The following is a 14,733-nucleotide window of genomic DNA, read 5'->3' as shown; positions in this document are numbered from 1 at the left end:
GCGAGTATGATGAGACGCAAAGAGAAGCGCCGGCATTGAAAAAAAAAACTGCGCACCAGTGTTTCTGCATGACCCGCAAGTATTGCGGGGTAGTTGTCATTGTGTATGGCTTTTGCTCCCAACTGTGCGCAACTTGTGCCTGTTCATGTTCGCATGGGACCTAGCAGCTGAAAAACATATCCATAGTAGCAGTAGTAATAGACTTTCAGTTCAGCCAAATTCAGAAGCCGAGCATTTCGACCGCCTGTGTGGCCAGTCGACGCTGTCCTTCTTCCCCTTCGATGCCGATCAAGTTGAGCCAGGTGGTGATGGAGAAGGAAGGGCAAGGATGAGAGCCGGATTGCTGAGCAATTGGGCGGTAGAAAAGGCAGTGTGGCAGGTCTGCATATGTAGAGGGGCGAATGGGGCAGAAGGGGTCAGGTCTTTATTTATAAGGGAAAAGGAGAGAGGGGCTGATCAGGGAATTAATTTGGAAGTGCCGCAGTGAGGGGAACAGTGAGGGGGAGGGTAGAGGTGCCTGTTGAGTCGGAGGTGGAGGTATACCTCCTTAATAGCACAGCACAGGTTGGAGTGCAGAGACTGCTCGTTCGACCTCCTGCGGTAAGGAAGGGGGTAAGGTGCAGTTCTGTGTGCCGTATGGCAGCATAAGAGTTGGAGCAGATAGTATACTCGTGGAGAGAGAGAGGAGGGAGGAAAATGACTGTAAGGCATAGACAATGAAAAGGACCTCGAGCGACAGTACATCCAGTGGGTGCAGGTAAGGCCCACCGGTGGGGGTATCAGGTGCCGAAAGGTGTGGATGGTAGAGAGCGTAGCGCGGGAACCCCGAGGAGCCACGGGGGACTCCCTGAGCAGAAAAAGGAGGGGAATTGTGCTGCGCTGCCGCGTGTTGACGGCTGGAATGCAGAACGGGGACCTGTTGGACAGGAGGGGAAGGATACGAAGGTTGGGAGCAGGGGTGCACGTGGGAGAAGGCAATGTGGGAACGGAAATGTGAGGGATAACCGCTTGGGCCAATAGCCATTGAACCTGACGGGTAAGAGAAAGACGGGCAATCTGAGAGTCATGGAGGAGAGTAAGAAGATAATGTAGTGGATGGAAGAGGCCCGTGGTAAAGAGATTAGCAGTAGAGGCAGTGATAGGGAGGTTGAGAGCTGCCTTGTAGAGGCCTAACAGAGCTGTTTTGAGGTTGTTAAGTTGCATTTAGGTGAATTGAACATAAGGTACAAAGTACAGGATCTTGTTGAGGGCAAGCACATGGTTAAACAAGGCACACATGGGCCTCGTGGAGACCCGACTGCCGAGTGACAATGCGTTGCAGGAGGTGAGTTACCCAGTGGCAGGTCCTGGCAGCATGATGGAGGGCCTGTGCGTTCTTGGCCGCATGCAAAGGGAAGCCAAGAACTTTGCATTGTTGAACGGTAGGAATGGGAGAGCCAGAGAGATGTAGGGAGATGAGGGCATTGTGGGAGTGTTGGTAAGTGGAGCGATTGAGCAGAAGCAGCTCGGTTTTCTCTGGAGCAAGAGACAGGCCAGCAGTGGTAAGAAAGGAAGTGATAAGATTAAGGCCACGTTGTAATGTAATCGGCATAAGGCTGGGAGATCCATACACCAGAGAGTGATGTCATCGGCATAAAAATATGGTGGAGGTCAGGAACTTGGGATAGTTGGGAGGAAAGAGGGGCCATAGTTATATTAAAAAGGGTAGGAGATGGTACGGCACCTTGAGGAGAGCCGTGGGTAAGTGAGCACGGGTTGGACAGATGAGTGTCAACTCTAAAATGAGCGACTAGATTAGAAAAGAAGGAGCGGATGTAAGAATACATGCAGGAACCACATCAAAGGGAAGAGAGCTGAGCCAGTACGTGGTCACGACACACACCTTGTGGACATCAATGGTCATAAGAGCATGGATCTGGCTGTGCTGTCAGGAAGATTGCGGAGCGTATTACTATATGTGATTTCATCCTCACCAGGAGCCGAGCGGGTAGAATGAGTTGCCAGGGCAGCTTCGAGCTCCCTGTGAGTGAATGGGCGGTCCAGGTCTGGGTTAGCGTTGCCAGAGTAGGCTGGGTAGGAAGGCGTGAGGAAGGGCAGGAGATCAGACGGAGTTCCGTGAATGAGTGCTTTAGCTAGGGTGGGAGCAAGGGGCAGGCTTAGTACCTAAGAGGAATCTAAAAAAAGACTATGTGGATGGCGAGTGCAATGCAGAGTCAAGGCCGTCGTGTTCCTGTGAAAGCGCTCGAGGGATGCGCCGTAAGTGATGATTTCAGCCCGCAGAGCACATGTGTGGGAGGAAGGTTGGACATTATGCAGCTGGAAGCGGGAGGAGCGGTGCAGACGTTTATGGGTTAATGGCGACGACATAAACGGAGAAAGTGAGGATTAGCATCAGGGATGCAGTGTCGAAAGTGAACGCGATATCCGGCCAGCGTAAGGTTCATAGGATTCGGAAAGGAAATTAGCGAAAAATGCATCCCAGTCAGTGTGAAGGACTCAGTGCTTCCGAGTGATGTGGAAAAGAGGGATAGTGATGTGTATGAGAAAGTGGTCACTGAAAAAGGTTTCGGCTGACACCTGGCAGTGAAAATCAGGGAGGTCAGGTGTAATGGAGTGCTGTGAGGCAGTGCCTGCTTGAGTAGGGGTGTCATGAATGCTAAGAAGGGTGAGGCAAGACAATGCAGATGAGTGTCTCGGGGTAACACTAGAGCCTGTGAGAAGCATGCAAGTCACCCCAAAGGAGGATATGGGATGTCAAAGGAAGGGAGTGGAGGAATTTCCCAAGAGCATTGAACAAAGACGATGTGCAGGGGGATTGTAAAAAGACATCAGGGCGAGAGAGATTCAGGAGGAGGGTTGGTCCATGCCAACTAAATATTTAAAGGGTGGAGGGGATGCAAAGTGGTTTGACAAGAACGTCGTTGCATACATAAATGGGCGCAAGTGGCATACCCATCGTAGCACGGTAGGCGCAGTAGCCTGGGACGGTGCAAGCTGTCCCAGTCTTGTGGAGAAGGAGAAAATGGGGCAGGGAGGGGCGGGTGAGGAGATATTGGTGGAAAGGGGTCCTATTATAGCGAAAGTTGCGGCAGTTCCACTGCAAAATCTCGAGTTCCTTTTCAAACGCCATCTAAGTCAGTGTAGGGTGGAGGCGCTTGCGCAAGCACGTTCCTTCTTTTTTTGCCAGGTGGAAAGACTCTTGCAGGGAGTTGAGCATAGACATGAAGGATTGCAACTACATGGATTGGTTTTCAAGGGTGGTGAAAATCCGGACAATCGAAGTTTCCAGTTGAACCAAGTGGCTGTGGTGTGCAGTGGTGGTGGTTTCCACCAGGTCAGCCAATGTGGCGACATGGAAGTCAGAGGTCGGGGCGGTGAGCATGGAAAGTTGCTTATTTAGCTCCATAAGTTGGGAGGTTGGTTGTTTCTAGAGTCTGCATCATTGTGAGGATTTTCTGATGTAACTCCTCCGAGACGCACTACTGCTCGCACTGGCTGCACTCGAGCATTACGAGCCAGAGATAGAAGGCACCCAGGGACGCACCTCTCCCTTTAGTGGCGTAGGAATCCAGGGAGGATGTTACGATTGTAGTTTGCTTTATAATGAACGCAGGTGCCCAAAGATAGTACATTCCAATAACACCTTAGCCGGTAAGAAAATAATCACACCTGAAGAGTGCCGCTTCTTGGTCGAGTTGGAATTATATAGTACAGTCGCCGACCGATAAATCGGACACCGATAATTCGGACATGCTCGGTAATTCGGACAGTCGCGCGGCACCGCCAATGATCCCATACATGAGTGTCGGCAGGATTTTGTCTTGGGGGGTGCAAACCTGTGTTGTGCCGTGGCTGGGAAGGGGGAGAGCACTGGTGTAGCTTGGGAGGGGGCAAGTGCTGGTGTGGCTTGAGGGGGGCAAGTGCCCCTTTTGCACCCCCCTGCCGACGCCCATGATCCCATAGAAGTAATGTGTAAAGACGACCGATATTTCGGACAGCTGTGAGATCTACATTCGATAATCCGGACCCTGTCCGAGACTGTCGCACACGCCGTATCGCCAGCCATTATCTCCTCCGGCACCCATACCATACAAAGTATGGCCTCAGAGATCAAAACGAAAGCTAATTGGTGATCTATGAGGCTTTATTTCGATCGCTACTTTACGCCTCAGAAATTTGTGATTAGAAATGCTGATCTTGGAGGCACTGGTCCACTGTGGGAAATCGTATCGACATCGCGAACATCCTACATTCCGGTTCCTGTATCCCCGCGCTGCGCTGCTATCACTGCCATTTTGTCGAATGCATCTGCGGTAAAGCGTTTTGCGCGCGCGTTCATTTTTATCTTGAGACTTCCTTTATTTTACGCTCTGCTGTATCAAAAGATCTGAGTTAAATGGCGCCAACGGTGCCCCCACAGCCAGTGCCAAAGGCCGCACCGACGACAACGAACACGGCAGATACAGTCAATGCCGATTTTTCGGACGCCCGATTTTCCGGACATGCTCGAAAATTCGGACGCTTTCGCGGCACCGTCACCAGCCCCATAGACGTCAATGGTCAAGAACGTCAGAAATTTCGGATCCTAGAACTTTTCCGCATCCGATTTTTCGGACTTTCTGCCCAAATTGCAGGTCCGAAAGGCAATAATTGAAGCCCCCACCTCTGCCGCGTCTATCATCTCGTAGGTTCGAACCAGCACTTTCGCGAGTCGACCTGTTTACGACAGTAGCAGAGTCCGAAAGTCAGCTTTGTCGCGATGCCAAAGTGTTATGGGGTGAAGCGGACCGGAAATTCAAAGGGGCCGCTATCACGGCGCCGTGCGGCTATGTCTTTGCGGATAAGCAGTGGAAATGCACGGAGGCGTGATGGCGGCAGGTGGCAAACGCACCAGTACGGCTCAATCGCTGACAAACTTTACAATAAGCATCTTCAGTCAACTGCTCGATAGTGCATGTGGCCTGGGGCAGTTGCATGCGTAGTGCACTCATTTAATAGGCGAGAACCAAAACGTGCCGCCCTGCCGTTCATGCTGCCTCTTTGTGCGACCGCTAAGTGCGCCGCACAGACGCGTTGCCTTCACGAACGAAACCAGCTCGTCATCGTACAGCGATCACATCACACTGGCGGAGATACAGGCAGACTTGGTTGCACGTAAGCGGAAGTGCGGGCAGCAACGCATTGACAACTTTTTTCGGCCACCGGGACCCTGAAGTGTCAATAAAAGTATTTTTTTTCTGACACATTCGTTTTTTCGGACATTCGATAATTCGGACTTATTTACGTTCCCCGTGGAGTCCGAATTATCGGTCGTCGACTGTACTTGTAGCAATGCACTTGTTTGTGTGCTTTACTTTGTCCATGTCTTTAAAGTGCAAACCTACGAGAACAGGGTGTGTGTTCTTGATTGCGAACACTGGTGCCAGAAAATTGTTAAAAATGGAATGCACTTTGTGCAACACTTACGGTACACTTGAGTAAGGTTGGCCAGGGCCCAGACAGCCCAGTGTTGGGCTTCTGGGGTATGTTCACAGTGCAGTAGTCGCAGGATTGGTTCAAACGATCTGCATTAAAACACAGCCAATCAATAGGTTACTAGATAACACAGCTTACTGAAAAGCAGTTGTAGATGTCACTTCATACAATAACCCATGCGATAACTGGGAACCCAACGATGGATAGATCAGGTGTCTTGTGCACTCACTTGCAAAAGCCCCAAACTGTGGGCATATTTCTCCAGGAAGCATACATGAACGCACATATCTGACACAGCCCGAGTGCCTTTCAATGGCTTAGAGGCTTGATCTTCGCACATGCTTTTGCTCTTTCCGTACCTGTTGAGACAGTTACGCTTTCACAAGACTGAGCATGGGACACATTGAAGTATACAGCCAACAGTCCTCTTGGCACCGTGTGAAGATAGAAAGCTTGCTAGTGCCAATATCACAAACATGCCTCCAGAAACCTTGTGAAAATGAAACTATACAGTCGAAACCACTTATAACATTTCTCAAGTGCCACAAAAATTCTCTCGTTATAGCCAATTACTGTCATAAACGGATTGCAATAAAAAAAAGCAAAATAGGGTGATGGCAGACTATTGCAAGAAAACTATAATATTGAATGGGATATGCCAATGCACATCAGCATTGAGGGCGACACAGAAGAATACAGTGCTTTTAAGAATGTGCTTGAAGTTTCTGACGCTTCCCAGCACGCCAAAAGCCGCGTGGAATCCATGTATAAGAACTAGGCATACAAAAAAGAATACAGTGCTTTTTCGAATGTGTTTGAAATTTTGGACGGTTCCCAGCACGCCACAAGCCCCATGGAATACATGTGTAAGAACTAGGCACACACAGAATAATACAGTGCTTTTTTGAACGTGCTTGAAATTTCGGACGCTTCCCAGCACGCCACAAGCCCCGTGGAATCCATGTATAAGAACTAGGCATACACAAAAGAACACAGTGCTTTTGTGAACGTGCTTGAAATTTTGGACGCTTCCCAGCACACCACAAGCCCCGTGGAATCCATGTATAAGAACTAGGCATGCGCGAATATTCAAGCACTTCGAATATTGAAACAAATATTACAGTATTCAAATTCGCTTTGGCATTTAAATTATTCGAAATTTCGAAGGAAATGAACGAATAGGCATATATTAGACCGCATGTAAATTCACTGTAGCGAGAAGTGCTACGCCGTGAAAACACATATCCAGGGAAAATCTACACTGCCGCGAAGCCCCACTTCAAGGTTAAAAAACACATTACCCTCACATGGATTAATCATTTTTTAAGTTTAAACGCTTGTGATATGAGCTTAGGTGCGCTAAGTATAGTAAATTTTAAAATGTAATGTATTTTATCAGTTATCACTTGCATCCCACTGAAATTAAAATCTTAATACTATTCAAAGTTGCTTCACTACGAATAAAAAAAATAAAAGACATTCACACGCGATTTGTTCGAATTTTTAAAAATATTGTGCAGGTTAGTTGAGTAATGACCAATATGCTCATTTTTCTTTACAATATGTGGTATATACTATTCGATTCAAGATTATTCAGCCAAATCACTATTCGCTTCAAATTCGCTTGGAACCTAACATTTACTATTCACACATCCCTAATAAGAACGTCTGAAATTTAGAGCGCTGGAACTCTTCGAAGTATGACTTTTTCAACTTTTTTTGCTCAAATTGCAGGTTTGAAACTGCATTAACTGAAGCTACCACCGCTGCCGCGTTGATCAATCTCGTATGCTCGAACCATCACTTTTGTGATACAATCCATTTGCAGCTGCAGCGAATTGCAAAAGTCAGCTTTCTCGCAATGTGAATATATGATGAAGGATGCCGAGATTCTGAAGGGGCTCCTGTCGTGGCGTGAGTGTAGTGTTGCCATTACGGATAAGCACTGGATATGCATGGACAGGTGATGGCGGCAGGCAGCGCAGTTCACGCTGTCAATTAGTGTTTTGGGGGGTGGCCTCTTCATATTTGCAGGGGTGGAAGGGTAACGGGAGTGGCGCACAAGGCTGGCAACACCCAGAAGGCTACAGAAGGGGTCTTGCTGTTGGAGCCATTGTGGTGGCAGGCTTACATGCAGCAACTCGTATTTCTCCTTTTCTTTTTTCTTTTCAAGGAATCTGCATTCCATTATCTTTACGGCAGACACCCAACACCCAGGTTTCATTGGCATAACCGATTATACAGCACGAAGGCATGTAGTAAGCGGTTTATTCCATGACAGAAACATCCAAAACACGACAGTGCAACAGCTTCTTTCTCACTGTTATAACCGATATATTCTTCACCCTTTCACTGTCGAGTGTTTCTAATAATAATGATTGTTCAGGTTTAATGTCCCAAAACCCCGATCTAATTATGAGAGACGGCGTAGTGGAGGGCGCCAGAAATTTCGACCACCTGGGGTTCTTTAACGTGCACCTAAATGTAAGTACACGGGCCTCAAGCACTTTTAACTCCACTGAAAATGTGCAGCCGCGGCCGGGATTTGATCCCGCCACCATCGGGTCAGTAGACGAGCGACATAACGACTAGACCACCGTGGCGGGTCGTCGGGTGTTTCTGGCCATGACACACCCCAAGTGTCGGTTTGGTTTCGGGAATATCAGGGAAACTTGAAATGCAGAGAGAAGTCAAGATGACAGATAGGGATGGAAAGGGGATACCTCATCTGCTGCTGATAGCAGCAAGCGAGGCCGCGGCAAGCAAGCGAAGGCAGCGATCAAGTCATGGTCCGGTCTATTGGAGAGGCAACGGCGTGCGCCTCTGAACTTGGCATGCTGTAGCGGACACGCCAACAGAATACCAAAAAAAAAAAGGAAACAGCCCTAACCGATGGCAGAACAACCCTTGCACATGTAATTGCATGCGCACTGCATGCTCGCTCAGCCTGAGAGAGCAGCGCGCGCAGAGCGACCATGCCCCCCAGCAAAGAAGGGTGGACACGGTCGCTCCGTACTCTTCAATACACGTACCAACACAGCAAGGGGCAAAAATACATACTTCTAGAAAGATTTGACAGATGGCGCAACCAGTAGAATTACGCAAAATCATGTCACCTTTGCGCTTCATTGCGAATTTTCGAAAGCACAATGGAGAACGCACCAGTACGTCAGTGACACTGCGGGGGGGGACGAAAACGTACCATTATGTCAGTGACAGCGAAAGGGTTACAAGCGGTATCATCATAAGTGGGTTCGACTGTATCTCCAAAAGCGACTGCCCCGAAACACCACCTCAGGCCCCTGCCTTTGTCGCATGTCAACTCTGTCTGCATTGCATGTGGCAGTTGTTTTGCTTGGCCATTACGTTATCCATCTTTGCCAGAACGGTCTTCAATAAATGCATTTTGGAATAATGCTGGCTTTTTGAGGCTCCATGCTGCTTCTCCACTTTCATTAATCATAAGTAAGGCATGTTGCTGGGCTAAAAATTTGCTGAATTAATCACAAGCTCGTCCCAGGGCTCACACAATGTTGGTTTCCACGATATCCTGCATTGCAGTTGCTCAACAGATCACAGCGCATAGTATATGGAGATGATTCAGTTCCGTGGCTGTCTAGGCACTGTTTGTTCCAATCACAACTGATCATGTTGAAACATGGAGGACATTTCTGATAAGAGACAGTGCTGCTGAGAGAAAACGTGAAGGAGTATGGGCACACACACAACATAAAAATTACCGAGATAAAGCGTGAAATGAAGGAATGAAGGCGAGTGGCAATTGAACAGCACAATGGGTGGAAAAGGAAATGAACAATAAAAGGGCAACATAACGCAAAAAAAACGCAACCCAGAAACCAGTCCAGCTTTCCAGATGCAAAAGGGTGCTCTCTCCATCCTAATGGAGACAGTGAAGGAGCTGCCGGAGGCTGGTGCTGCTTTTCATGTGCCCACCGTTGGTATCACAGGTTCATGCGGGTCATCGTATATGACAATTCGCTACAAAAATTCAAAATACTTCGTCCCTAAGTGCACCTAAAAGACACTCACTGAAACAACAACACACATTATAAATTTTTTACAACTGCTTTGTTACATACTCAGACTTCATGAATGAGTAATTGTTGGCAATGCAATTAAATGAAGCCAAGAGGAGCACGACAGAAATTAACTTGCAATCAACTGAAATTTGGTATTAAAACTTGAAGTGAAATAAAACAAAACTTGCCACCACTGAGAGCAAGACACGCAACATCCACATGATGCATTTAGTGCCCTACCAATTCTGTTAGTGGAGACCGCAGGCGCAGATAGCACATATTTTCGCAGGCGCGATAGCAACTATATGGACACTCCAGGTGCATTTCTGCCGTTGCCGTCATGTTCCATATAAAGCCCAAATTGATAATGTCGCCCCATGCATTGCATGTTTTATATGCGAGTGAAAGAGTACAAGTCATGCCAACGATCGTGGCTCAAACAGAGATGAGACACACCGGCCGTCTCCATTGCACAAAAGATGCATGGAGGGGATGTGTGGATCCAGCAGAAGATTCGTGGTTTGACCAGCCGGACGTGGTCACCCGGGGTCGCACGCCGTTTCTTTAGAGGGAATCAGAAGGTGGCTCATACCTTTGTAAGTGTTGCGCTCTCATCGCAAAGTTTGCGCTAAAGCCATAAACAGCACATGAAGCTCGCTTCAGCAGTCACATTTCCTTACGCCATCGTTTTCAGTTACGCTAGGTTATATGCTAAAGGGAGTGAGCTGCTAGCTTTACTTCATATGACATTCCAATTTGTTGCTATTGCATTCATTGCTTTGCCATTGCGAGGAAATTGACTTTTTTCCAGGAGAAAACACCTTTTGTCGGACATAACTACACTTTGTTAGCCACAATTTACTCTAGCAGCTGTATACGAGCGGCAGCAAACTTGAAACTGGAGAGACTGACAAGAAACAGATAGTTTTCAGACAGCAGTGACTTTTTCAGCAACTTCACAATGTATACAATCATTTGGTTTGTTATATGAACTGAATATAATTGAGTCAGCTTTCTTCAAGCTAGAGTCCCTCTAATGTGCTGTAAGGAGACTACCACAGGTATAGTCAGAAATTAGCAAGCTAACCTTGTTTTGAGGACAAAATTTTTCGTAAACCTCGACCCAACACCCTAGGATGAGACAAAATTCGTGAATATGCTGTAAAATCTGGGAAATCAACAGGTATGCTTTCATTTAACGCTTTGTCATTATTTAGCCTGTGCACCACAGAAATTCCGAGGACAACTGACCGGTAGTTGATGTTGCGCTTGGTGATCAGTGCCCAGCGGTCAATGGCCCGCCGCATGCGCACCAGCACTTCAGCACGTGAGACGGCCTGGATAGAAGCCTTATCCCAGCTCTCAGCCCCGTCAGAGAGAATGTGTGCCAGGATGCCTGCTGCATTGTAGCTCACCTCGATGCCGTCGCTCTCACTGTCCAGCAGCTCACTACAAAAGTGAATGCGTCAGTCAGATAACCTATATACCATTTTTTTTGCTCCAAATCGTAGCATGTGCGACAGTTTTTAACCCTTTGAGGGTTTACGCCGTACATGTACAGCATCACCTAACAAGCACCAAAGGGTTTTCGCTGTACATGTACGACATTGCCCGTTTGTTTAAAACCTTTTCCGCTCATTTCCCTTGCTTGGCATGTGCTGCCACACTTCGGGAATACGTTAAATTTTTTTCATGTGCCGATGTCTCTCCATTGTTTTTTCCAAAGCGGCATGCCGGCTTTCACTTTTACGCGCGTGCGATGCAGCTAGTTTCGATTTCGTCCTTCGAGTGGTTATCGCTTCTTGCACCCGCAAAGCTGATGGCTGTCTGGTTTCTAATCTCTCAAAGCGTGATCGCTTGTTACTCTCTCGTTTATTGCTCCCCAAGGTGCGATTACATCTGTTTGCATGCAGCGCTGAATTACACAAACGATGCGCCGTGGTTGCATCTGCTGTTTTCGGGACTTAGAAATACTAACTCCGTCTTGTTGGCAACAAGACGAAGGATTATTACTAGCTTTTTCACTCGTTTTGCTTTCCGGACGAACGCACAACCAGACAGTTTTCTTCCATGCGCTCACGCTATAGAAGGGCGCACGAATTGCTCTGCTACTAGTGAGTCAAGCGGCAATTCTTCTGATGTGGACTATTTCCCAAGTGTATTTTTGTATATCTGTGGGCTATGTTTAATGCAACACATAATTTTTATTCATAAAAAATCTTATAAGTGTTTTTTTTAGGATTTTGCTTGATGTTTGTCCCGCATAAATGATGTGTATGTAACAACAAAAATTAATTTTTTGTCACTTTACGGTCACGCAAAAATATTTTAAACAATTTTTTCCCAAAATGGAATCGTCTAAATAATTTAATTCAGCAATAAAGAAATAGACATTTTTGGAGCACATTTCACGAAAAAAATTCGTCCCTCTAAGGGTTAAGAGAATGAAACAAATAGCATAATGTTCATAGTGATGAGTGACCTGAGTGTCATATTACTGAGATGTACATCTCTATTAAAGCTTCGTTCAGTTTACATCAAACATAAAGCGCAGCTAATAGCCGTGACTGATGCTTCGACTTGCTTGTTAGAAAATATTGCAATTTGGACAGAGATTGGGCCTTTCCTTTAATTAGAAAAAAAAGTTGACCAAACCTGAAACACTGAATGCATAAGAGAATTTATGGTTATCATTCACAACACATAAGTAAATGCTTGTCACATTTCGCACACACATGGCAGACATATCTACACATCTAGCACAGCCCCGGTCCGCACCACAGAGTTCTTGAAAGAGTGTACAACCAGAGCCCACATACCTGAACACAAGCAGGTACTCATCTCGCATGAGTCGTGGCCTGAGCTCCCGCACTTCAGCCACATTGCCCTGCATGGCAAGGCAAGGCCACTTAAGTCCATGCCACATCCTCAGCCCCCAAATGTTTTGAAGGGTCACAATGTTCTTTTTCAGCACCTGTCAACTTGAGTTTAGAAACCTGAGCCTTTTGTCGGCCATGCTTGTTCAGTTCAACACCTGGCCAATATCTCCCACCCACATGAGCGCTCCTTTTTTAAAGAAAACAACTTGGGGCATTGGATATAACACTGGTATGGGCCACTTACTAGCTATGTGTCCAAGATTTCTTCTTGCGCTTTGTACTACGAGACGGGGACTACAGGACGGGTGGTGCGCACCACCTGTCCTGTAGTCCCTGTCTCATAATACAAAGCGCCAGAAGAAATCATCCATGACCACCAACTAGCCCAATTCATCACTCGGCTAAACAATAGACAGCTTGGGACACACTACTGTAACACAAGATGCCCAAGAGTAGAAAAGTGTAGAGATGCAAAACGAAAAGTTTCTTACATATTCCCAATGGCTGATATGTTGTAGATAACCAATGACCTCTAATGCAATGCAAACATGGAAAGGGCCCAGCACGCTCTCCTACAGCCAACCCAATCTCCTCACACCACTCACGGTCTTCTGATGCCAATTTCTCTTTCATTGATTTTGTGGAAAATAGAAATAGTGGTTGCACATTTCTTCACAACATAAAGACATGCAGTAACCATGCGTTTATTGCTTCCTTAGTCCATTTGATGGATTAACACACTGCTAATTTAGACTTCTTGTCCCCTGAAATTCCATTACTGAGTTTATGAAGGAAAGAAGGCGACTTTTCAAGGGCCCGTTTTTCTTTGTTAGACACAATATAAATGAGAACTAACAGACAGTAATGCCAGAGAAAGTAATAGGAGATGTTATTTTTAGTAATTAGGATATAAATGTGATGAAAGTAAAGTGGACGAAAAGATAACTTGCCGCCAGCAGGGACCGAACCTGCGACCTTCGAATAACGCGTCCGATGTTCTACCACTGAGCTATTATTGAGTTTATGCTGTATTAAATAAATAGTCTTACATTTTAAATGAATTATTCTATCCCTCGGCCAACATGGTCAACTACACAGTGAGATTATGCTGCTTTTCTGTTTTTACAGTAGAGCAATGAGATTTTGAATGTATGGAAAAGGTGTAAATGCATTAAAGCTTGAAAATCATCAAAAGTCTGTGCATTGCTTCAAAGATGACCTTTCAGGGAAGCCTTGCCCATTGACCACATAGCACAAATGTTTTTTCTTGCAAAAAATCACAACAAAGCTCCATTTACACTAGATATGTCTGAACAAACTTAAATATTTTGAAGAAATGCATCACAACCTTCGAGACATGGCTGCAAAAATGAAATGTAGTTATACATTTCATTAATACAGTTTACAGTGAGACTATTAGGACTACTTTTTTTCCTTTGATGCACAGAGTTGCCTAGAAATACACTAGAGGGAAATATGGCAATAGTGTCTGTGTGAGCTGCAACGAATGGCGCTTTAGCCAGCATGGGAATGATGGGTAGTAGATGGATTTGCCAAACCTTCATTCTTTAAGCTCAGTGTGGCTTTTTGACTTTTTTAAAATGCGTAATTATTACGGCACAAGTAAAACACACTGTAATAATTATGACGTGCACAGACACCCATTGCATTCACACGTTTAATAAAATTATGATCACTCAGAAATTTGGAATAATGTTGCTGCAGTTTGAACGTTGCCTTTTCTGCTGACGTCTAGATTTAGCAGCAATTTCTTGAGGTGATGTAAGAAATGCGAATATTTTTTTTACAAACAATACGCCTAGATTTGAGATCAGTTGAACTTTATTATTGTTTTTAAGTGCGTAAAAAACGAATGTGTATTACCAGTAAGTAGTCTATGCACATTTGGATCTTTGTATGTAGTCAGACATTCCACTACGAAGTTTTTTAGCTGAAAGCACACAGTTTCACGTTTGGCAGTTGTAGTAATCGAGCTGAATAAAAAATATTCTGTTTTGTATGAAAAAGTGCATATGTTGTGATGTGCAGTACCAAGGTCCACAAAAAACACAGCTTAATGGTGAACTTGCCGAAACGCTGTGTGAATAACTTCCTTGCTCTTTTATTTCTTTATGTGACTGCAACTGAAGGACCGATTTATGTCTTTAACTAATGACTACAGCTATTGTGTGTCGAAATAAAGAAAATGCAACAACCGGTGGTTTCTCTCTGGTGGAACAGCACACTAAAAAAAAAAGCAAGGCAGAAAATTAGCACAGCTTCACTAACTTAACGTCGCGAAGACTGATGAAACAGTGGAACTGGTGGCTTTTGCTTGG

General features: G+C 45.8%; 1 protein-coding gene across 2 annotated transcripts in view; it reads right to left on the bottom strand.

Annotated features, from left to right (window-relative positions):
• The window catches only part of LOC119390183 (protein zer-1 homolog), a 138,310-nt gene that overhangs the window by 44,766 nt on the left and 78,811 nt on the right, over window positions 1–14,733 (bottom strand). For both annotated transcript variants that reach the window (XM_037657753.2, XM_037657744.2), the window contains exons 12-14: window positions 12,335–12,402; window positions 10,767–10,964; window positions 5,467–5,564 (exon numbers count right to left, since the gene is read on the bottom strand). In XM_037657753.2, coding sequence (XP_037513681.1) covers window positions 5,467–5,564; window positions 10,767–10,964; window positions 12,335–12,402 — 364 coding nt within the window. The remainder of the gene's footprint in view (window positions 1–5,466; window positions 5,565–10,766; window positions 10,965–12,334; window positions 12,403–14,733) is intronic.

This window comes from Rhipicephalus sanguineus, chromosome 1, assembly GCF_013339695.2.
Source record: "Rhipicephalus sanguineus isolate Rsan-2018 chromosome 1, BIME_Rsan_1.4, whole genome shotgun sequence".
In the NCBI taxonomy this organism is placed as follows: domain Eukaryota; kingdom Metazoa; phylum Arthropoda; class Arachnida; order Ixodida; family Ixodidae; genus Rhipicephalus; species Rhipicephalus sanguineus.
The sequence above is the reverse complement of the archived record's forward strand: the minus strand, read 5'-3'. Positions and strand labels throughout refer to the sequence as shown.